Source organism: Saccoglossus kowalevskii, chromosome 15, assembly GCF_978046115.1.
Source record: "Saccoglossus kowalevskii chromosome 15, keSacKowa6.1, whole genome shotgun sequence".
Lineage (NCBI taxonomy): Eukaryota > Metazoa > Hemichordata > Enteropneusta > Harrimaniidae > Saccoglossus > Saccoglossus kowalevskii.
Window position 1 is genome coordinate 24393464 of NC_140655.1, and position 26478 is coordinate 24419941.

At 37.6% G+C, this 26478-nt stretch overlaps 2 protein-coding genes across 2 annotated transcripts; both read left to right on the top strand.

Annotated features, from left to right (window-relative positions):
- On the top strand, window positions 1-24091 carry LOC102801283 (beta-lactamase domain-containing protein 2-like). Its single transcript, XM_085508541.1, has 5 exons — window positions 1-143; window positions 2396-2687; window positions 9052-9277; window positions 10034-10127; window positions 23945-24091. The coding sequence occupies exons 1-4, from the start codon at window positions 1-3 to the stop codon at window positions 10099-10101; spliced, it is 729 nt and encodes a 242-aa protein (XP_085364667.1). The 3' UTR covers window positions 10102-10127; window positions 23945-24091.
- LOC100377116 (beta-lactamase domain-containing protein 2-like) lies at window positions 24056-26478 on the top strand. Its single transcript, XM_002733712.4, has 2 exons — window positions 24056-24190; window positions 25877-26478. The coding sequence occupies exons 1-2, from the start codon at window positions 24158-24160 to the stop codon at window positions 26066-26068; spliced, it is 225 nt and encodes a 74-aa protein (XP_002733758.2). The 5' UTR covers window positions 24056-24157; the 3' UTR covers window positions 26069-26478.

Here is a 26478-nt window from a genome sequence, read left to right on the forward strand (position 1 = left end):
ATGGGGTTTCTACAGACGGCGTTGATAGTTGCATGTACTGCGATTGCCGTTCAGTTTATTCCGTATTTATTGGTAAAACGTTTACCAGTACTTACTAGCGGAAGTGTAGAACCAGGATTTGAAGAAGTTGAACAAGTGTTCAGGTGGGTGTGTTCATTTTAGTCAGTTGACGTCCGGTTGACTCCTGACTCGATCATCTGCTGTGTTTTGCGGTGAATTTGGGACCCTTTTGGTGGCACATATGCATATAGCACTTCAATATGAGTACCCTTCGCCCCGCGCTTGTTATTCAAAAAACGTCCCGAGCGCCATGCGTAGGACTAATGGGTCGTAGCCAATATGTCTTGCAGGTGTCAGTGAACTTTGCTGAGTCACGACTAGTCTGAACCCATGCTACCACAACAAAGTCACTCATATAATGATTGGCAGCACCCAGTAACGACCTCTAACACGGCAGCAACAAAACGCAGGTTACAGGTCAGGTTACAGGTTGTCGATCAATACAATTTTTCTCAATATTTAATCTTCTTCACGATTTTGTTTAATAACAACAACCCGTGTTTAATATTTTAGACGAGACGTTCGTCCCCGCGTTCGTCTACGACAGCAGTGTAAGATGGCGGTCTCAGAAGATTTTCCTGTGACGTCGAGCGAGGCTGTCTGAGTTCGGCTTAAACGACCATCGCTTTCGACGACGAGGACGACCCGGGATCGTGACCGCTGTTATTAAAAAAATCGTGAAAAAGATTAAATATTGAGAAAAATGTTATTGATCGACAACCTGTAACCTGACCTGCAACCTTGTTCTGTTGCTGCCGCCTCTAACACATTCTAAAATGGGGTTTCTACAGACGGCGTTAATAGTTGCATGTACTGCGATTGCCGTTCAGCTTATCGGAATAAGCTGTACCCGTATTTATTGGTAAAACGTTTACCAGTACTTACTAGCGGAAGTGTAGAACCAGGATTTGAAGAAATTGAACAAGCGTTCAGGCGAGTTTGTTCATTTTGGTCAGTTGACGTCCGGTTGACTCCGGACTCGATCATCTGCTATGTGTTTTGCTGCAAGGGTATAACCCTATGTACTTTGTCCCCGGACATTGTCTACATGTACTACAAGGAGTGCATTGTTCGTGTGGTTTGGAAAAATTGAGACAACATTTTTTTCAAGAAATGACAAACTGCATACAATGTTTATAGTTGAAGGTCGGTTGTCGTCACGCAGTGCGCGTTTGAATTTTTGGCGGTGGTCGTCACGCGGTGCGCGTTCGAATGTTATGCGTTGGTCGTCACGCAGTGTGCGTTCGAATTTTAGGCGGTCGTCGCCACGCAGTGCGTGCGGTGGTCGTCACGCGGTGCGCGTTCGAATTTTACGCGGTGGTCGTCACGCAGTGTGCGTTAGAATTTGATGCGGTGGTCGTCACGCATTGCGCGTTTGAATTTCATGTAAAAACTTACCTGGTTCACAGATTAGAAATACGCCGTTGTTGGGCAGGTGTTCACATTGGCTCTACAACAGTGTATTTCGTTTGCGATCACACATCATTAAAAACGCTGGTGTAATTGTATATTAAGCCTGTGTAGCACCCCCTCTATAGTTAGATCCGTGTTTGAACATATTTGTACCCTATCACTAAGGTTATTATTTTCAATTGCTTCCTTGAATCTTGACTTCAAAGGTTTTACTTTTTGACGGCACAGTTCTGCGAATTAATCTCACCCCAATTGCTTGTCTTTTTTGCAATAATCCTGTAACCCTATAAAAACCTGTAAAAATACTTTCCTCTTGCCAAATAGAAATCAGTAGCAGGACTTCATTATTATTCAATCATTCCCTAGACTACTCATTCCACTGACCAGAGTGGTACGTGTATCACTCGTTGTCATGTCATTGCTATGTTCAGAATTTAGGTCTGAGCTTGGACTCTGGTCAGGAAGTTTACGCAAGTGTAAAATTTGCCATCCAGCGTAAACTGGTCATACGGTAAGAATAACACTGTCGTTAAATTTACGGCGGTGTAAATGCAGGTGCGGATACCGGATTTTTGTTTGTAATAACAATTTAGTGCTAAGAACAACAGACGCATGCACATGGCTTGTATTCAAAATGACCACTTTTTTTGTTTTTGATTCAATAAATATGGCTGACTGTCGGCTATTTACTAGGCCTAAATTCTAGTACATGTTCACAAAATTTTCCTGATAATGTTTGACTGATTTAAATTTAATTTGTTATGACAATTATATGCATATATTGGCTTGCAAGTACCCATCATTATTTTTTCACTATTTCCCTATCTGTTTCGCTTAATTGGCATACACCACAATGTTAACCAAAACTGCATTACTATACAAATACCAAAAACAGTTTGTTTTTTGTTTTTTATTTTAACAGAAGTCTTCATGAACAAGGCTTGGAAGCAGGATCAGCATTTGCGGTGTACTACAAAGGTCAGAAAATTGTTGACCTATGGGGTGGATATGCAAATTATGACGAAGAAGACCCATGGCTCGAGGAGACTATGTCAATGGTGTACTCCTCCACAAAAGGCGTTTCAGCAATCTGTATTGCTGTTGCAGTGGAGCATGGATACTTAGATTATGATCAGAAAGTCTCTCACTATTGGCCGGAATTTGCACAGAATGGGAAAGAGAACATAACTATAAAGCAACTAGTTAATCATGAGGTAAAAATATAATGATATAGCATAGTTGTTGTTTCTTTGAGGTTCATTGGATTTAAAGTCAGCGTCTTTTAATTTCTACAGATAACAATACTGTTATCTCATTATGTACCAGCTATAGATCTGATGAACACCTGTCACCATGCATCCAGCAATGAATGACAACTTCTTGAAAATCTCTGGATGGTTTGATTTGGATTTTAACTGCCTTGACGAGTTGGTGTAGTGTCAATTTGTTCATGAGAAATAAACTGCCCTACTCACACTCATTGCTGAATAGTGTTGATATTTATAGTACAAACATTGCTTGTGATATCTCTATCTGATTTCGTCATTTTTTTTACCGTAGTTTTGCCAATTTCTTGGAAACTGCATCCAATTTTATTAGTGTTTGATATATTAGTGCCTTTATGGGTGAACCTCTTCGACTGATACACAAAATCATCAATACATACATAGAAGAATTTCAAAAATCTTTTAGTGGTTTATAGACTGCTACCTGTTTAATTTACTGTTGCTTAGTTACTACATTTCAATAACTAACAGTTTGTTTTAGTTTGTTATTTGAATCACTCTCAAAATAGTTCATTTAATGATCTTACTTTGTATTATGTTATTTAGTTTAGCCAAAACCAATATAATTTTAAAATTCTTACAAATATTTTGTGAACAACTTTTGCACCATTATCCTATTTCATATTATTATACATCTGTCACCGTAACGCGATAAGTTACAGCGTGCCGTAATTTTGCGGTATTTTATGGGGTATTTTCATACTACCATATTTGGAAATGCGAATTCCAAATATGGAATAATAATAAAAACAAACATGGCTGCCACCTGGATTTGACCGGACTCCATACAAAGAAGTTCGCTGATTCTGTTCTAAACTTTTTGGATTTCGGCATTTCCATGATGTATCCTTGAAGGGAAAAGATGTATAATAATAAGGTTATTACGAAGATACCTCAAAGTATGCACTCAGACAATCCGCTGTCGCATCGACCTCCGCTGCGCATCGGTCGATACTGCCGCTGTACAGTCTTCGTGCATACTTTGAGGTATCTTCGTAATAACCTCTTTTTTTTTTTTTGTAACTTATTTATTTTCTTGGGCTTACAATACATTTCATGAATACACATTTAAAAGACACTTCAAGTAATCCATATGAAGATGTTACTTTAAATATGGTATCAGGGAAGACCACTTCTTTTTGTGTGACGTTTCTTTCTCTTTTTGTTTGGCGATCGCACTCTCAATTTGAAAATGATGTTTAAGTAAATTAATAAAATTTGCATAGTTAGGTTTCTGTTTTTTCCATTTTGAGTAGTATATGTGGTTTCTGATCAGTGAGCAAACAAAGTTCACCGGCCAATCGTACTCCGGGTCCCCTAGTATCACACAAAGTTTACCAGGTACTTCTGTAATTTTCAGTGGTCTTCCCAGTTCCTTGATAACATCATGCCAGAGGGATTCAGTGAATTTACATGTCATAAAAAGGTGTTCATATGTTTCACTATATTCGTTACAGAAAGTACATTGGTATTCAGGGAAGCGTTCTGGATTTACTTTGTGTAAATGGTCATTTGTATACAGTATGTTATGTAATAACTTGAAATGAAATTCTCTGGATTTTGTGTCAATTAATAACCTTGTCATCATTTTATACATTTCCTTCCATTCAATTTCCAGATTAAGTTTTCTCTCTAAAGAACATTCACTTATTGGTTTCACAAAAATTTTGCTGATGAATTCTGTTTTAAGCATATTTTTGGTCAAGTCTTCCAACAAAATTTGCTTGTTTTTTATAACGATAGTTGTTTCCCTATTTTCTAGTACTTGACAATGTTTCAGTTCCTCCGGAACAGTATTGCATATTCCAATCCATTTTAGTTTATCAATAAGCGATAGGCCCTTCTCTTTGTATTCATTCCATGTTTTCAGTATACCATCAATATACAAATCCGAGATAAATCTAATTCCTGAATCATACATGTTTTGGTAAAATATTGATTTTCCGCCTATCAAAATTAATTTGTTGTTCCAGAGAACCTGATCCATGTTGTCTTGCATACCTTTGTTTTCTGCCCATGTATCTAAACAATCTGTCATGAATGCCGAAAATTTCACTGGAAGCAGTCTGGTGGAATAGTTACATTTTAATAACATATCTCCCCCTAGTTTGTTTAATTTTTCTTTCACAAAATATTTCCAGGGGTGATCTGTCTCCTTGCTTATTGTATGTTTTAGCCATAATATTCTTTGTATTTTCTTTGTTACATACAAGTCTACCATTCCTATACCCCCTTTGCCCACCCCGCCTATCATGGTTTTCCTTGCAATATGATCAACTCCTTCCCATATGAAATTATATACTATTTTGTGCACCTCTTTTAAGACACTATTTTTAACATACGTATTTGCCAGAATATAAGTAAACTGGGATAATCCAAACATTTTGATAATTTGAGTTTTTCCAAATATTGACAGTTTTCTGCTTTTCCACTGATTTAAAACTTTCCTCAAATTATTTAATGGTTTTTCAATGTTTATCTTTTGCATTTCTTCTTTGTCATACGAAAAATGTACTCCCACAATTGTGATAGGCGAGGTGGGCCATTTGACCCCAAACTTTTCCTCATTTTTGTTTTTCCATTTTCCCAACCAGACTGCCTCAGTTTTATCCCTGTTAATTTTTAACCCACTACATTCATGGAACTTTTTCAATACCTGCATTAAATTGTCAACTGATTCACTATTGGATAGAAAACATGTCATGTCATCCGCGAATGCAGATTCTTTGACCTCCTTTCCTGCTATGGTGATGCCAGCAATATTTCTGTTACCCCGTATACTGATGAGCAGGGTTTCCAGTACCAAGATAAAGAGGGCTGGTGACAGTGGGTCCCCCTGCCGTACACCTCTTTGAACTGAGAAGTAACCTGTGCCGTAGCCATTATTTATTACGCTACTTTCAACATTGGTGTACATTGTTTTTACCCATTTTATAAAACTTTCTCCAAAGCCAAAATTGTGCAAGACTTTCAGTAAAAAACTCCAATTAACCATGTCAAAGGCTTTTTTGAAGTCCACTGCCATTAATATGGCTGGCAAATTCTGCTTCTCTGTATAGTTATAGATTTCATCAATTAGCCGAATGTAATCACCTACTTTGCGGTTTTTTACAAACGCAACTTGTGTTGGGCCTATTATTTCCGGTAATACCTTTTCAATTCGCTTTGCTAAGCACTTGGAAGCTAATTTCATGTCTACATTTAATAAAGTTATTGGGCGCCAGTTTTTAAGGAGGCGATGGTCCCTTCCTGGTTTTTCTATTAAGGTTATTATTCCCTGTCGTTGCAAAGGTGAGAATTGTCCCTTTTCAAACGCAAAATTGAGTGAATCAACCACCAATTGTCCCACAGAAGGCCAGAAGGTTTTATAGAAATCCGATGTCAGACCATCGTTACCCGGACTTTTGTTTTTCGACAGTGTATTTAAGATTGTATGAATTTCCCCTTTAGAGAACAGGCCCTCGCAATGTGCTTTCGACCTTTCATTCAGATTAGGTACCTTGTCATTTAGGAAATCATTTAACATTCGATTTGTTAACTTTTTTTCTTTGTAAAGGTTTTCATAAAAGGTTTTAATTTCACAGTGGATATCCTTTTGATTTTCTATAATTATATCATTTTTCTTAATTTTTTTAATTGATGATTTGCTTGTGTTTATTTTTATTAAATTAAGAAAGTACTTATTATTTCTCTCCCCCTTTCAAACCAGTTAGTCCTTGATCGTATAATTTGCCCCTCTGTGATGTAGTTGTATTCTTTATCCAACTCCATTTTGGCTTCCTCTAGTTCATTAAAATTTATTTCATTCGGCGCCTCTGAGCATTTTTCTTCTAGACTTTTAACTTTGTTTTCATATTCTTTTGTCTTCTCTTTACGATTTTTAGCTTGTTTCTTACTGTATTTAATTGAAAACTCTCTTATTTTAAATTTAACATAGTCCCAGATGAGGCCTGGATTTTTTCCTTTTATATCTTCCATCCAATTCTTAATTTTTTCATTTATACTATTCACATACATTTCATCCTGTGTGAGACTCGCATTAAATTTCCAATGGGACGGACCGCGTCTAGTTTGTGTAAATTTTAATTTAAGGTGGACTGCGGAGTGGTCTGATTGAATACCTGGGATTATTTCTATTTTATCCACATCATTTTGTAGATTATCCCCAATCAAAATATAATCAAGTCTACTCTGTATAACATATGGCTTCCTTCTTCGCCATGTGAATCTTTTTTGGTTTGGATTATATAACCTCCAAATGTCTACCATGTTAAAATGTTCCATAATGTCATTTATGATATCAATAGATTTTTTCCAACTTTTAGGATTCCCTCCATCTCTATCCCAACTAATATCAAGGACACAGTTTAAATCACCTCCCCAGATAATTGCACTTTCAGGTTCAAATAAGTTGTCTAGTAGCAAGTGGCGAATTTCTGATACAAATTTACTGTGATCTATTTCTTGGTTTGGCGCATAAGTATTTAAAATTATGTAAGGTTTTTCATCAATCACGGCATGGAGCAGAACATACCTTCCATTTGGATCATGTACGCATTTCTTAATAGATAAATTTAGATTCCTGGCTATCACCATAACACCCCTGCTGGACCCTGTTCCATGGCAAACCAGCATTGCCCTTTAAATTGCATGGACCAAAACATTTCGTCCTTCGGTACACTATGTGTTTCTTGTAGGAAAATCAGATTAGCTTTTTTTCTGTTTAACCAAATAGACATTTTTTTTCTTTTGTTATACTCTCGTAATCCCCTAGCATTAAATGTTAGTACATTAATTTCCATATATTAACATGTATATTGTACATTACACCTCGTTTGCAGTGTCCCACCATCTGTTTACCCTTTGCCCATTTTATGACCATAACAAAATTAAATAAGGAGTAATAAAAACACAAAATGAATATTGAAATAACAAACAGGAAGGCACATCCTGACATACTACTACCCAAAGCACAGAAAGGATAAGGGGGAGTCGCAATCAGGTGCCAACCAACTCCACAAACAATTTGATTTCGATTTGTTCAGTTTAGAGTCTCCTCAACTGGGCAGTCTCAAGTCCTGTACCGTTAATTACCGGTATAAACATATGGAAAGAGAGTACCTTTACTTAAATGTCTTTGACTGTCATGGGTTGAAGCTTTCCTTGGGCGTCTTCGACCATTAATGTGGCTGGGATCCTCCATGCTACGAAGCAGGTTTTATCAGGATTTTTAGCTTTAAATAACTTGTTGTACTCAACCAGCCGCCTACGTTCAGCTTGTACCACAGCGCTCACATCATCCGTTACAAAAATGTGATTTCCCTTGTATGGGTGGTTTCGCAATTTTCGTGGTGCCGCCATTAGTATGTTCCTTGCTTCTCCTGCACTTACGAAGGCTACCTTTATGGGTCGGTTTCTTGCTACGTTTCTTCTCGTTGCATCCAAAAATGGCGGGTCTCTGTGCGCCCTCTGTATTGCTACATTTGCCGCCTCTTCAATTCCCATGTGCTCCACTATAAATTTACGTATAAAGTCCACACTTCCGTTGCTTCTTTTTTCCGCTCCTTCTGGTATATTTCTGAAGTTTATGTTGACTCTTCTTCCTCGATTTTCCTGATCGTCTTGTTTCCATTTCATCTTCTTTATTTCTATTCCAGTTTCCTTGAGTTGTTGTCTTAGTTCCATCACTTCTGTTTTCATAGCGGCGTCTTTCATCCCTTCTTCTATTTTCTCGTTCGCGTTTTCAACTGATTTCTTGATATCCGAAACTTTCCCTTCTATTTCTTCAATCTTCCGGGCTAATGGCTCTATCTTTTCTACCTCTGATTTAATTTCGAATATCTTTTTCAAAATAATCGTTACTTTTTGATCAGTGGGTAGGTCCAACATCACATCAATGTCGCCTATCTGTCCGCCATCTTTATCTTTTCCCCGGTCAGGTGTGTTCCTTCTCGTTGTTCTCCCCGTTGCTTGTATCATCTGATCGAGTTTTCTCTCTTTCTCTTTGCTGCAAGACCTGTTACTCGCCATACTGCATTCAAACTTTGATGTTGGAGAGATATTCCTGTATAATTATTCAATTCTTGTGGAGCCGATCGGCTTCGATAACTCATTCACTCGCGCATGCGCACCTCCCCTCTTCGTAATAACCTTATATTATTGGCATATATTTGTTTTCAAGTTTACGATGGTAAACTTGTTTTAGTTTTGATTCATGAATAGTTATACAAAACTGGCAAAATTATTTCAACTTTGTCTTAATTAAAATATCTTACATCTGTACATTTAATAGGCTGGGCTGCCTGTATTGAATCGACCAATCACGAAAGAGATTCTCAAAAATCCTGAAGAGATGAATATATTATTGTCCGAGACAACGCCACTATGGGAGCCAGGTACTGCCCATGGTTATCATGCCATAACATATGGATGGTTTTTAAGTTACTTAATAAAACATGCTGATCCAAAACAGAGAACTATTGGACAATTTTTGCAAGAAGAAATAGCTGACAATTTTGGTGAGTGTTTTCTAAATTCCTGTTGCTATGGAAATAATAAATTGTTATCTTTTATCCTATATAACAATTGTTATATTTTGTCATATATTAAATTTTTTTATCTTTTATCATATAGTAAACAATTGTTGTATTTTATCCTGTAGTTAACAATTGTTGTCTTTTGTCATATAGTTAACAATTGTTGTCTTTTATCCTATAGTTAACAATTGTTGTCTTTTATCCTATAGTTAACAATTGTTGTCTTTTATCCTATAGTTAACAATTGTTGTCTTTTATCTATAGTTAACAATTGTTGTCTTTTGTCATATAGTTAACAATTGTTGTCTTTTATCCTATAGTTAACAATTGTTGTCTTTTATCCTATAGTTAACAATTGTTGTCTTTTATCCTATAGTTAACAATTGTTGTCTTTTATCCTATAGTTAACAATTGTTATCTTTTATCCTATAGTTAACAATTGTTGTCTTTTATCTATAGTTAACAATTGTTATCTTTTATCCTATAGTTAACAATTGTTGTCTTTTATCTATAGTTAACAATTGTTGTCTTTTGTCATATAGTTAACAATTGTTGTCTTTTATCCTATAGTTAACAATTGTTATCTTTTATCCTATAGTTAACAATTGTTATCTTTTATCCTATAGTTAACAATTGTTATCTTTTATTCTATAGTTAACAATTGTTATCTTTTATCCTATAGTTAACAATTGTTATCTTTTATCCTATAGTTAACAAGTGTTATCTTTTATCATATAGTTGACAATTGTTACCATTTGCATTCAATGTCCTGTTCAAACCAGATAGTATTGGTGCAAGAGCAGTAGAAGGCCTACAAGGTACATTTGGATCAGTAAGTATAGCATAGTGAATCTATGCAACTCACTAACTGTAACACAAAAACTGCAACTCACTAACTGTAGCACAAAAACTACAACTCACTAACTGTAACACAAAAACTACAACTCACTAACTGTAACACAAAAACTACAACTCACTAACTGTAACACAAAAACTGCAACTCACTAACTGTAACACAAAAACTACAACTGACTAACTAACACAAAAACTGCAGCGCACTAACTGTAACACAATAACTGCAACTCACTAACTGTAACACCATAACTGCAACTCACTAACTGTAACACCATAACTGCAACTCACTAACTGTAACACCATAACTGCAACTTACTAACTGTAACACAATAACTACAACTCACTAACTGTAACACAATAACTACAACTCACTAACTGTAACACCATAACTGCAACTCACTAACTGTAACACCATAAATACAACTCACTAACTGTAACACAATAACTACAACTCACTAACTGTAACACCATGACTGCAACTCACTAACTGTAACACCATGACTGCAACTCACTAACTGTAACACCATGACTGCAACTCACTAACTGTAACACCATAACTACAACTCACTAACTGTAACACAATAACTACAACTCACTAACTGTAACACAATAACTACAACTCACTAACTGTAACACATTAACTACAACTCACTAACTGTAACACCATGACTGCAACTCACTAACTGTAACACCATGACTGCAACTCACTAACTGTAACACCATGACTGCAACTCACTAACTGTAACACCATAACTACAACTCACTAACTGTAACACAATAACTACAACTCACTAACTGTAACACAATAACTACAACTCACTAACTGTAACACCATGACTGCAACTCACTAACTGTAACACATTAACTACAACTCACTAACTGTAACACCATGACTGCAACTCACTAACTGTAACACCATGACTGCAACTCACTAACTGTAACACCATAACTACAACTCACTAACTGTAACACAATAACTACAACTCACTAACTGTAACACAATAACTACAACTCACTAACTGTAACACAATAACTACAACTCACTAACTGTAACACCATGACTGCAACTCACTAACTGTAACACCATGACTGCAACTCACTAACTGTAACACCATGACTGCAACTCACTAACTGTAACACCATAACTACAACTCACTAACTGTAACACAATAACTACAACTCACTAACTGTAACACAATAACTACAACTCACTAACTGTAACACAATAACTACAACTCACTAACTGTAACACCATGACTGCAACTCACTAACTGTAACACCATGACTGCAACTCACTAACTGTAACACCATGACTGCAACTCACTAACTGTAACACATTAACTACAATTCACTAACTGTAACACCATGACTGCAACTCACTAACTGTAACACCATAACTGCAACTCACTAACTGTAACACCATGACTGCAACTCACTAACTGTAACACATTAACTGCAACTCACTAACTGTAACACCATAACTGCAACTCACTAACTGTAACACATTAACTACAACTCACTAACTGTAACACCATGACTGCAACTCACTAACTGTAACACATTAACTGCAACTCACTAACTGTAACACCATAACTGCAACTCACTAACTGTAACACATTAACTACAACTCACTAACTGTAACACCATGACTGCAACTCACTAACTGTAACACATTAACTGCAACTCACTAACTGTAACACATTAACTACAACTCACTAACTGTAACACCATGACTGCAACTCACTAACTGTAACACCATGACTGCAACTCACTAACTGTAACACCATAACTGCAACTCACTAACTGTATAACACCATGACTGCAACTCACTAACTGTAACACATTAACTGCAACTCACTAACTGTAACACCATAACTGCAACTCACTAACTGTAACACAATAACTACAACTCACTAACTATAACACAATAACTACAACTCACTAACTGTAACACCATGACTGCAACTCACTAACTGTAACACCATAACTGCAACTCACTAACTGTAACACAATAACTACAACTCACTAACTGTAACACAATAACTACAACTCACTAACTGTAACACCATGACTGCAACTCACTAACTGTAACACATTAACTACAACTCACTAACTGTAACACCATGACTGCAACTCACTAACTGTAACACATTAACTACAATTCACTAACTGTAACACCATGACTGCAACTCACTAACTGTAACACCATGACTGCAACTCACTAACTGTAACACCATGACTGCAACTCACTAACTGTAACACATTAACTACAATTCACTAACTGTAACACCATGACTACAACTCACTAACTGTAACACCATGACTGCAACTCACTAACTGTAACACCATGACTGCAACTCACTAACTGTAACACCATGACTGCAACTCACTAACTGTAACACATTAACTACAACTCACTAACTGTAACACCATGACTGCAACTCACTAACTGTAACACCATGACTGCAACTCACTAACTGTAACACCATAACTGCAACTCACTAACTGTAACACCATGACTGCAACTCACTAACTGTAACACATTAACTGCAACTCACTAACTGTAACACCATAACTGCAACTCACTAACTGTAACACAATAACTACAACTCACTAACTATAACACAATAACTACAACTCACTAACTGTAACACCATGACTGCAACTCACTAACTGTAACACCATAACTGCAACTCACTAACTGTAACACAATAACTACAACTCACTAACTGTAACACAATAACTACAACTCACTAACTGTAACACAATAACTACAACTCACTAACTGTAACACCATGACTGCAACTCACTAACTGTAACACCATGACTGCAACTCACTAACTGTAACACCATGACTGCAACTCACTAACTGTAACACCATGACTGCAACTCACTAACTGTAACACATTAACTACAATTCACTAACTGTAACACCATGACTGCAACTCACTAACTGTAACACCATGACTGCAACTCACTAACTGTAACACCATAACTGCAACTCACTAACTGTAACACCATGACTGCAACTCACTAACTGTAACACATTAACTGCAACTCACTAACTGTAACACCATAACTGCAACTCACTAACTGTAACACAATAACTACAACTCACTAACTATAACACAATAACTACAACTCACTAACTGTAACACAATAACTGCAACTCACTAACTGTAACACAATAACTGCAACTCACTAACTGTAACACCATGACTGCAACTCACTAACTGTAACACAATAACTGCAACTCACTAACTGTAACACAATAACTACAACTCACTAACTGTAACACAATAACTACAACTCACTAACTGTAACACCATGACTGCAACTCACTAACTGTAACACATTAACTGCAACTCACTAACTATAACACAATAACTACAACTCACTAACTGTAACACAATAACTGCAACTCACTAACTGTAACACAATAACTGCAACTCACTAACTGTAACGCATTAACTACAACTCACTAACTGTAACACCATAACTGCAACTCACTAACTGTAACACCATAACTGCAACTCACTAACTGTAACACAATAACTGCAACTCACTAACTGTAACACATTAACTACAACTCACTAACTGTAACACCATAACTGCAACTCACTAACTGTAACACCATAACTGCAACTCACTAACTGTAACACCATGACTGCAACTCACTAACTGTAACACATTAACTGCAACTCACTAACTGTAACACCATAACTGCAACTCACTAACTGTAACACATTAACTACAACTCACTAACTGTAACACCATGACTGCAACTCACTAACTGTAACACAATAACTGCAACTCACTAACTGTAACACATTAACTACAACTCACTAACTGTAACACCATGACTGCAACTCACTAACTGTAACACCATGACTGCAACTCACTAACTGTAACACCATAACTGCAACTCACTAACTGTAACACCATGACTGCAACTCACTAACTGTAACACATTAACTGCAACTCACTAACTGTAACACCATAACTGCAACTCACTAACTGTAACACAATAACTACAACTCACTAACTGTAACACAATAACTGCAACTCACTAACTGTAACACAATAACTACAACTCACTAACTGTAACACAATAACTGCAACTCACTAACTGTAACACAATAACTACAACTCACTAACTGTAACACAATAACTACAACTCACTAACTGTAACACAATAACTGCAACTCACTAACTGTAACACATTAACTGCAACTCACTAACTATAACACAATAACTACAACTCACTAACTGTAACACAATAACTGCAACTCACTAACTGTAACACAATAACTGCAACTCACTAACTGTAACACCATGACTGCAACTCACTAACTGTAACACATTAACTACAACTCACTAACTGTAACACCATAACTGCAACTCACTAACTGTAACACCATAACTGCAACTCACTAACTGTAACACCATGACTGCAACTCACTAACTGTAACACATTAACTGCAACTCACTAACTGTAACACCATAACTGCAACTCACTAACTGTAACACAATAACTACAACTCACTAACTATAACACAATAACTGCAACTCACTAACTGTAACACCATAACTGCAACTCACTAACTGTAACACAATAACTGCAACTCACTAACTGTAACACCATAACTGCAACTCACTAACTTTTTTTTGAGTGAGCCTTGAGAAAAAACTCTACGAAGAAATTAACAGCTGGACAGTGTTACTTATATCTATTAAAACTGCATGTAGCTATATACATATGTAACTATTCATTAACTTTAAAATACATAAATAAGTTATATCAATTACAGGCATATATATTACTTTAGGATGTGTCATACATGTGTAGGATATATGTATTTTGTATTAGTGCGCCCTCACAGTTTGTGTGCAAAAGCGCCCTCATAAGTCAATAGTGTGTTTTACTGTGTACAAGATGGCTGCCTCCTATGCTGGTTGCTACGTTGGTGCCGTGAAGCTTTCGGGATCGTGTTAGCATTGTCTGAAGGGTGTGTGTATGACTCTATCGTACAGATTGTGAACTCTTAGTGCCAGCAGCAGTATCTGAGCCATTATTGACAGTTCTGTTGACAAATAGCCGTGATATGACAATATCGTCTTAGAGGTTGGTCTACACATGTGCATTATGCAAATGAGTAAATTTGCGTGGTGAGGGAAATTCGTGACATTTCTTGTTGTTATCTGAGTTCTGCGTTGAAGTGTTTATTCTTGTACCTGATGTTCTGACATTTTTTTATATTGAACCGTTTTGCTGAATTTGATTGTTCGTCTCACTTCCTGTATCTGGCTGCTGCCTTATCTCCGAGGAATTCTCCGAATGTGTCAATCTACCGTCTACTAGCTTCCTGTGGTCATCTACGTTGCCCGGGCCGACGTGGGACAATCCAGTAAATAGGACATTTTAGTTGAATCGTGTGTATATTGAACTGCATTTATCACTATAGTACCCCTATAGTGTAAATTGTATTTCTGACCCCGTGCGTTATGTATCTTTTATTCTTATCCACCAATGTGTACTACAGGTATATACTAGGATAGTGCATTCCAATAATACATCTATGAGACTTATGTTTTGCATAGTAGTGTCTTTATTAATTTAACTATTTGATATTGTGTTGAGCAACACCAACGCGTATTAGTTCCCACGATCATTCAGTCCGATCAGCACACAGTCGTTATCTTAGTGGATATAGTGTTATAATTGCACTGGGGTTGGTATTGTTGCTAAATACCTGAGTACCCTACCCTTACATTTGGCGCCCAACGTTTTTGGGGCTGTGTTGCTGTATTTTTAAGTTGTGTATCTACTGTTTGAAAACTTGAATTGTAGGCTGTGCTTGTACAGCACCCTTAGTGTACAGTAGTAGTATAGTGAGTTGAATTGGACTAGTTTGGTCAGGACTCCCACTACCCTTTTTGTTGTGCATTGATATTTTATTTTACATCATTCTACTTGTATTTTTGTATTTCTACAGTGTATTTTACAAATTTTAAGAATCTTAGTATTTTTAACACTTAGGTGTTAGGTCACAACAGTCTACTTTGAACTTGAAGCAAGTGGCTACAGTGTGACCATCCATGTGCTACAGTGTATCCTTTACTTAATATTATTCATTCAGTGTACCTAATACTGTTACAGTGCAAACTTTTATATACTACAAGTGTCATCCACCTTGTGCAGTTACCAGTGTATGCCATTTGTTACATTGTTACAATTATCCCCTGTTGGTAGACATAGTGTATGCTACATGGTCACTAGAATATATATTCTTTTTTTTTCCGTTTGTAAACATAAATTGCATCATTAACATCTTGTATTTTCACAGTTCTTAGGTCATTTTTACATACTGCTTAATAATGGCTTCTGAAGGTGTTCCTGAGAGTGACATGCAGTGTTCTGTACTTGTTGATGATATTCCCCCTGAGTTCAGTAAAGAACAAATTGTAGAACGTTTTCAGGAGTTTGGTGAGATCGTTAAGGTTGTGTTACCGATTGATGCTGAAACACAACAACATGAGGGATATGGTCTGTTTCAATATGCTGATAAAACACATGCACTTCAGGCCATTAACACACTCAATAAGGTTGAACTTGGCTCTTCAGTACTAACAGTTGCTCTAGTTCCTTCTTTCATGAGAAAACAGCTTAGAAGAAATGAAAATAAAGCAAGACATGTCGATGGTAATAATACAACGCCACCACCTATACCTGACCAGTCGTCAGATGGCTCCAAGGTGAGAACAACTACTAATAACCTTTCTGCTAATTACAGTAGTAATATTCCTGTAATGTTGCCGCCAGCCATGTTTCAACCACCACGTCTGTCCACGTTTTCTGGTATTGCAAGTAACAAGGCTGATGTTAGTTTTGTCGCCTGGAAGTATGAGATTGAGTGTTTACGTGCCACTCATAGTTCTGACGTGTTGGTCCCTATCATCAGAAGGTCACTAAGAGGTCAGGCCTATGAAATCATTATGCGCTTAGGGTCAGGTGCCACCTTGGATGACATTGTTGCTAAGTTGGAAGGAAGGTATGGTGTTGTGGAAAGTGGTGCAACATTGCTACAGCAATTCTACAATAGTGTACAGAAAGAAGGTGAAAGTTGTGCTGATTATGGATGTCGCTTAGAATTAGCCATTCATAAGGCAAGAGACCGTGGCGGCATAACAGACACAGCTGTGGATGAAACGCTGAGGACTGTGTTCTGGAGAGGTCTACGAGAGGAACAGGTGAAGAACATAGCAAGGCATGAGTACAGAGGTTGTGAATCATTTGATCGCTTACTACAAGTTGTAAGACTGGCAGAAGAAGAAGTGAGGGAAAGCAAGAGTGAGGTGACTACAAAACAACCTCGTTCTGGCCAGGCTCGACAGTCAGTGGTTGCAGAGAAAGAATCAACTGAATCTGTTTCTGAAATGCGTGAGCTTCGGAAGACAATCCAACAACTGACAGAACGGTTAGCTCGATTAGAGAATAAAGAGTCTACACAAACAGAAAGAGGAAGGCCACAAGAAAGAAGACCAGCTAAGGGGCCGTGCTTCGGTTGTGGTGAGGAAGGACATTACGTGAAAAACTGTCCAAACCATAAAACTCCAGGTACGTGGACAAAGAATTTAAACGTCAAGCTGCCTCTGCCACAGGGCGAGCAGTAGGTAGATTGATGGTGAGCCCTAAACATGTCCTCCTTGGTTCAGCAAGTGTGATGAATAGGATCGTTGGTAAAGCTAATGAGGAAATGGCAACTGTCAATGGTGTAAATTGTAAGTGTTTGATTGACACTGGTTCTCAGGTAACCACCATTAGTGAGTCTTTCTACAAGCAAAACTTGTCGGAACTGTCCATTAAACCGGTAACTGATTTCTTGTCCATCGAGGGTGCAGGAGGTCATCATGTACCGTTTTTGGGGTACCTTGAGTTGCAGTTGACATTTCCCTTGGAGGCTTTTGGTAACGATGGTGTGTTTGATGTATTGACTCTTGTTGTTCCAGATAATTGTTATAATAGTACCGTGCCTCTCACTGTTGGTACTAATGTGTTGTTGGAGTGTAGAGAGTACTGCAGAGAGACGTGTGGTTCTCGCTACATGAGAAACATAGATATGTCACCAGTATGGAAAGCTGCCTACCACCGATTGAACGCAAGAGACCGTTTCTGTGGGAAAGCTGGCTATCTGGGTGAAGTAAGGGCTAGTTCAAAACAACCTGTTAACATACTACCAGGCCAATCAACTGTCATTCATGGAGCCATAAAAGCTGGACCGAAGGGTGACGAGTATGTTGTTGTCGTTGAACCTGTTGAGAACAATGGACTATCTAGTAGTCTGATGGTTAGTCCAACAGCTGTGACAATGAAATGTGCTGGCAACAAATGTTTTGTCCCAGTGCATGTCTACAATATTTCGACAAAGTCTGTTACTGTTAGACCAAGAGATGTGATAGGTGAAGTGCAAGCTGTTACGTGGGCAGGTGAACCATCAAGTTATGAAGCATTGTGCCACCGACAATCTGTATGTGTTGGCACAACTAACAAGGATACTTTTGATATGGCAAGTAGACAGAGTGCCAAATCAATGTATTGTGAGACATCAAAGAGAAGAAATATAGAATTTGACCTTAGTGAGTCACCGATAGACAGATCACAGCGAGAACAGGCACTTGAGTTGTTGGATCGCATGTCCCCAGTCTTTGCATCAGACGAGAATGACTTGGGCTACACAACGGCAGTAGAACACAAAATACACCTTACAGATAATATACCTACCCGAGAACGTCATAGAAGAATACCACCCTCACAGTATGATGAATTGAGACTACTCTTGCAGAGCATGTTAGATGCAGGTGTCATTCGAGAATCTCATAGTCAATATGCATCCCCCATTGTCTTGGTAGCCAAGAAGGATGGCTCAACTCGTCTATGCATTGACTACCGCAAATTGAACGCCAAAACCGTTCGTGACTCGTATGCTTTACCAAGAATCGAAGAATCGCTTGACACATTGAGTGGTTCTCACTGGTTTTCATCGATAGATCTTAAGAGTGGATACTGGCAGATTGGTGTGGCGGAGGAAGACAAACATAAGACCGCTTTCACTACGCCGTTAGGATTCTACGAGGCGAATCGCATGCCTTTCGGGTTGACTAATGCCCCTAGTACATTTCAAAGGCTCATGGAGAAATGCATGGGCGATTACAATTTAAAGCAGTGTCTTGTGTACCTTGATGACATTATCGTGTTTTCGAAAACATTTGAAGAACATGTAGAGAGACTGGAAGCTGTCCTAAACAGATTACACAAGTACGGTCTAAAGGTCAAATTGTCTAAGTGTCAGTTGTTTCGTAAAGAGGTCAAGTACCTTGGTCATGTGATCTCGTCTGAAGGTGTTCAAACTGATCCAGAAAAGTTGAAAGCTTTGAAGACTTGGCCAGTCCCAAAGAGTGCCAAAGAAGTTAAGTCTTTTGTGGGGTTCGCTGGTTATTATAGGCGTTTTGTTGATGGGTTTTCAAAGATTTGTAAACCGCTGCACAGACTCACTGCAGGACTTCCTTCAAAGAAGCGGAAGGGTGAGAAAAGATATAAATCTCAGCAACCTCAACCTGAATTCAAGTGGACTAGTGAATGTCAAAATGCATTTGATACTCTGATAGAGAAGCTCACATCACCACCGATTCTTGGCTTTGCTGATTACAATCTGAAGTTTGAACTTCACACTGATGCAAGTTACTCAGGTTTAGGAGCTGCACTCTATCAGGAGCAGAATGGTAGAAAGCGAGTCATAGCCTATGCTAGTAGAGGCCTTTCAAGGAGTGAGATGAACTACCCGGCTCACAAACTAGAATTTCTTGCCTTAAAATGGTCGGTGACTGAGAAATTCCATGAGTTCTTGTATGGTAATAACTTCAAGGTCGTAACAGACAATAACCCTTTAACATATGTCACTACCACTGCCAAGTTAGATGCTACAGGTCATCGATGGCTGGCAGCACTATCTACATATAACTTCACTCTTGAATACCGTCCTGGTCGCAGAAATGGAGATGCAGATGGGTTATCTCGTATACCACGTGACACAGATCCTCCAGAAGTTAGAGGACAGATAAATAATGACTTGATTAAGGCTGTTTGTCAATACCACATGACTAACCTTAACTATAGACAGGCAGTGAATGCTATGCCACCCTTAGTGGAATCCTTGAGTACTAATCCAGAGGCAATTCCTAAGAGTCTTCATGAACCAATGCCATGGCCTGGTAGGGAAACATTACCGACCATTACCATGCCACAGTGGAAAGAACTGCAACTACAGGACGAGGTCATCAAACATGTGTATAACTACAAGATAGAGAATATACGTCCTAGTGTGCAGGAGAGGAAAACAGAATCGCCTGATGTACAACTGATGTTGAAAGAATGGGATCATCTTTGTTTTCGAAGTGGAGTACTACACCGTTGGCATACCGGTGTTGATGGCCAGAAGTCTTATCAACTGGTTTTACCAAAAGATTATCGTAAGAGGGCACTGGAAGGACTACATGATCATGTTGGACATTTAGGGAAGGAGAGAACATTAGATCTGGTGAGAAGTAGGTTTTACTGGCCAAGAATGGCACAGGATGTTGACCATAAGATAGTAAACTGTGAGCAGTGTATATTACGCAAGACATCAGGGCGACAGGTTACTGCACCGTTGGTTAACATTAGAACATCTTACCCTATGGAACTTGTCTGCATGGACTTTCTTTCCTTAGAGGAATCAAAAGGTGGTGTTGCCGATATCCTCATGATTACTGATCATTTCTCGCGCTATGCAGTTGCCATACCCACACGAAACCAAACCGCAAAAACTACAGCAAAACATCTATGGGAGAACTTCTTCTTTCATTATGGATTTCCCGCAAGGTTACATTCAGATAGAGGTCGTAATTTCGAGTCTGAGGTGATATGTGAACTGTGCAAATTACTAGGGATAGAGAAATCAAGGACGACACCTTACCACCCACAAGGGAATGGTCAGGTTGAGAGACTGAACAGAACATTGCTAGGCATGCTGGGTACACTGAGTGATGAAAAGAAACAAGATTGGAAATCTTATGTAGCCCCCCTAGCACATGCATATAATTGTACCAAACATGATTCGACAGGCTTTGCACCGTACTACTTAATGTTTGGACGACATCCACGCTTACCCATTGATGTATATCTGGGTATAGAACTGGAAGATAATGTGAACAGAACTCACCATGAGTATGCTAAATCGTTAAGAGACAGACTGAGTTTTGCTTACAAACTTGCATCTAGAGAGGCTGAGAAGGCAGCAGATAGTAACAAGAAGAGATATGACATGAAATCACGAGAATCTATACTTCATCCAGGTGATAGAGTGTTAGTCAGGAACGTGCGGATCAGAGGTAAACATAAACTTGCTAATCGTTGGGAACGTCATCCTTACAGAGTAGTCAAGCAACTTGACTCAGAGCTTCCTGTTTATGTGGTTCGTTCAGAACACAAGAAAGGCCGTGATCGTACATTGCATCGCAACCTGTTACTTACCTGTTCTTCTTTGCCCTTTCCTCAATCCTCTCAGCATAACCGAGATGCTACACGAAGGAAAAGAGTTCTTCAAAGTCGTGACCCAGAGAGTGATGATAGAAATAGTGAAGATTCTACAAGTGAAAGTGAGACTGGAATCGAATATATTCCAGCCGCCGTACCTGTACATGTAACTGATACTCTTAATCAGTCTGATAATCCAGTCAGTGGCGAAGAAGAATCTGAAGTGCTGCTACCAGTAACCCCAGATGACACAGATGACAGTGTTCGACCCATTGCTCAAATGGATACTAATGAACATTTGTTAAGTTCTGAGCCTGTGGTGGAAGAGGACATGGTGGTTGAAGCTCAAGATGATGATGATGATACTGTCCCTGTTGATGATCAACCGGAAGAAGATGATCCGCCGTTGAGAAGGTCAACTAGAGCAATTAAACCCCCCAATCGTCTTACATATGCACACATAAGTACAAAACCTGATTGGATAGTGAAAGCGGAGTTTCTTGCTAAAATGAAGGAACAGTTCATTGATGAGTCTAGCAGTATTTGTAATACAATACTTGACATTGTGTCAAAAGCTTAGGTTAGGTTAGGAGTGACCATGTTAGCTTTTTAAGTTAATGTCGGGACGTCATTTCTAAAACCAGGGGAGAGTGTAGGATATATGTATTTTGTATTAGTGCGCCCTCACAGTTTGTGTGCAAAAGCGCCCTCATAAGTCAATAGTGTGTTTTACTGTGTACAAGATGGCTGCCTCCTATGCTGGTTGCTACGTTGGTGCCGTGAAGCTTTCGGGATCGTGTTAGCATTGTCTGAAGGGTGTGTGTATGACTCTATCGTACAGATTGTGAACTCTTAGTGCCAGCAGCAGTATCTGAGCCATTATTGACAGTTCTGTTGACAAATAGCCGTGATATGACAATATCGTCTTAGAGGTTGGTCTACACATGTGCATTATGCAAATGAGTAAATTTGCGTGGTGAGGGAAATTCGTGACATTTCTTGTTGTTATCTGAGTTCTGCGTTGAAGTGTTTATTCTTGTACCTGATGTTCTGACATTTTTTTATATTGAACCGTTTTGCTGAATTTGATTGTTCGTCTCACTTCCTGTATCTGGCTGCTGCCTTATCTCCGAGGAATTCTCCGAATGTGTCAATCTACCGTCTACTAGCTTCCTGTGGTCATCTACGTTGCCCGGGCCGACGTGGGACAATCCAGTAAATAGGACATTTTAGTTGAATCGTGTGTATATTGAACTGCATTTATCACTATAGTACCCCTATAGTGTAAATTGTATTTCTGACCCCGTGCGTTATGTATCTTTTATTCTTATCCACCAATGTGTACTACAGGTATATACTAGGATAGTGCATTCCAATAATACATCTATGAGACTTATGTTTTGCATAGTAGTGTCTTTATTAATTTAACTATTTGATATTGTGTTGAGCAACACCAACGCGTATTAGTTCCCACGATCATTCAGTCCGATCAGCACACAGTCGTTATCTTAGTGGATATAGTGTTATAATTGCACTGGGGTTGGTATTGTTGCTAAATACCTGAGTACCCTACCCTTACACATGCATATTGTTTCACACTGCTTACATATTCATAAGAGTGATTTACATATTCATATGGTAATTTACATATTCATATAGTAATTTACATATCAATGTGTTAATTTACATATTTGTATGGTAATTTACATATGCTAATTTACATGTACATATTGTAATTTACATATTCATATGCTAATTTACATAATGAATTTAGGTGTACCTCAAGTCAAATCTTTATAGCACATTTGTGTCTATATATGGCTAATTTGTATATTAGTTCGCTTTAAATGGCTAATTCCTGAGTAACTTTACATGTACCAATCAAGGTTGTGGCACTGAAACATTGTGGGCCAGACAATTTTGTAAGGAATGACAGCAACGTGGCTGACTGCAACCCAATGACCATTCAGAAACACTAATTTTAAATTTTGTTAAATAAACTGCTGATAATACTACAAAGATGTGAAGAGTGTTGAGCAAAAATGAAAAGTAAAAGTGAAGTGTTGTATGAAAAGATACATAAACTCAAGTAATACATTATGCCTATGTAGATAGACATTGCTAACATGTTGTCTTTTCTGTTTGAAGTTTACCACAGTAATACATCTCTGTTCTTTTAGGCTGTCAATGATTTTATCAAATTTTTCTTCCATCCCAAACAGGAACATGTCTACCAGTATCGTTCCTTAGAAATCCCTTCGATTAGTGGCATCGGTACAGCTCGGGGATTGGCCAAGTTGTATGCTATATTATCTAATGGAGGTGAATGGAATGGGAAAAGATTATTATCAAATAATTTAGTCAAGAAATTCAGAGAATGTCACGAACCAAGTGAAGATCGAACATTATCTTTAGTGAATCATTTTTGTCACGGTATGCATCACCACATTCCAATCCAGGATGTTCCAGTAAGTATTAAATAATTGTTTATAACTTCACCTAAACCAGTCACTATTACGATCATGCGTGACCTTGTGCAGCGATGCATGATGGTCAAAAACAACCAGGGGAAATTAGATTTGTCAAATTCTCAACAGGAAATTGATGATGTGTGAGAATAGATTTTTCGAGCTCCTAGAATCACGCCAGAGCTTTATTGATGTACTAAACTGTAGCTGAGTTTCCAGTATGATGCGAAGGGTTCCCCTTGCAACATTTGCTTGATCATGGTTCACAAGGTTTCGACTCATGTGCCACAACCGCTGTCAGTGCATGCACCAATACTTTACTTTTATGCATTTGGTGCATCTCGATAGGAGGAGCAGTTAATAATTTATATACTGGTAGTGGTGTCCAGTCTCAATCAATTTAATAGAATCTAACTCTAAAGTAAAGAATATGCTTATGCTTGCTTCAAATTATTATCCTAAAATTGTATTTATATTTAGTGCCTAGAATCAATGATTGGTTTATCTTATTAGCCATGCAAATTTATTCAAGACCTTTCATACATTGCCTAGAATCAATAATTGGTTTATTTTATTAGCCATGCAAATTTATTCAAGACCTTTCATACATTGCCTAGAATCAATGATTGGTTTATCTTATTAGCCATGCAAATTTATTCAAGACCTTTCATACATTGCCTAGAATCAATGATTGGTTTATCTTATTAGCCATGCAATTTTATTCAAGACCTTTCATACATTGCCTAGAATCAATAATTGGTTTATTTTATTAGCCATGCAAATTTATTCAAGACCTTTTATACATTGCCTAGAATCAATGATTGGTTTATCTTTTTAACCATGCAAATTTATTCAAGACCTTTCATACATTGCCTAGAATCAATGATTGGTTTATTTTATTAGCCATGCAAATTTATTCAAGACCTTTCATACATTGCCTAGAATCAATAATTGGTTTATTTTATTAGCCATGCAAATTTATTCAAGACCTTTCATACATTGCCTAGAATCAATGATTGGTTTATCTTATTAGCCATGCAAATTTATTCGAGACCTTTCATACAATGCCTTGAATCAATGATTGGTTTCACTTGTTAGCTATGCAAAGTTATTTGAGACCTTTCATACAATGCCTAGATTCAGTGATTGGTTTCACTTGTTAGCCATGCAAATTTATTCAATGCCAAGGATTAATGTCTGTTTCTTATATTAACCATACAACTTTATTTAAGACACTTCATACAATACCTAGAATTAATGATTGGTTTATCTTATTAGCCATGCAAATTTATTTGAATGTCATGTATGTCTCTTAACATGGTGAATTCCACCAATCACATGATATTTTCAATCAACCAATCATATTGACAGTCTAAAGCTAGCCAAAGTTTCCTGGCTTTGTAGACAAATGTTTTTTTGTATATGTATACTGTGAAATACTTTATTTAGCTGGAATTAATTTTCGCTGAAAAGACTTTTTGGGTGTTTTGTATGGATTTTATTTTCACTGATTTTTAACAAGTTAAATGGAAAATATAGGAAAAAAGAATATTCTTTTGATTTTATTTTCGCTGAATTATTCCTTCAGTGAAAATAGTGAAAATTAATTCCAAGCGAAAATAAAGTATTTTACAGTATATCAAAAACAGATTTCAATACACACGTTTACATCTTTTCCATTTTCAGAAAAGTTATACAGAGAATCTTGTTGGTCACGCTGGACATGGAGGTCAAGGTGCCTTCTTTGATGAAGAAAATCATCTTTCATTTGCATACATTACCTCCAAGTTATCTCCCTATGGTATGGGTGATGATACAAGATACCAAGCACTAGTCAAGACGGTTTTTAAAATAATAGAAAAAATAAAGAACAAATAGACATTTTTGTTCAAAACAAGAGAATAGGTGATTTTCTGCTCACTGCTAATTTTGAGTAATGCTGCAAAAATTGAACGATTTGATCATGAATTTTTTTTATAGGTTAATGCCAAAATGTGATCCTTCCGTGGTGAGTATGGCATTGAGATACCCTAACTTCATAGAAATTAATCATCAAATGTGTACAGCACATTATTAAGTGTGGGAATACCCAACAAATATTTCCATCGGATCCCATGTGATGTTACATCGCTATGACCTTTGTTTGTCCTGTATTTACATTTAATTTCACATATAATGTGGAAACTTGCTGTGAACCACAAATGGAGTACCACTCTAAGAGACTGTGTGTTTTTCATACTTGTATTTGTTAATTCACACCGCTTCAATAAAATTAGCATATCAGCGTA

Bases quoted from the DNA above. Each gene is read 5' to 3' on its own strand.
- LOC102801283 (XM_085508541.1), top strand. From the start codon at position 1: ATGGGGTTTCTACAGACGGCGTTGATAGTTGCATGTACTGCGATTGCC. The intron at 144-2,395 runs GTGGGTGTGTTC...TTATTTTAACAG, and splicing joins GAAGTTGAACAAGTGTTCAG to AAGTCTTCATGAACAAGGCT. The intron at 9,278-10,033 runs GTGAGTGTTTTC...TTTATCATATAG, and splicing joins AGAAATAGCTGACAATTTTG to TTGACAATTGTTACCATTTG.
- LOC100377116 (XM_002733712.4), top strand. From the start codon at position 24,158: ATGCATCACCACATTCCAATCCAGGATGTTCCA. The intron at 24,191-25,876 runs GTAAGTATTAAA...TTCCATTTTCAG, and splicing joins TTCCAATCCAGGATGTTCCA to AAAAGTTATACAGAGAATCT.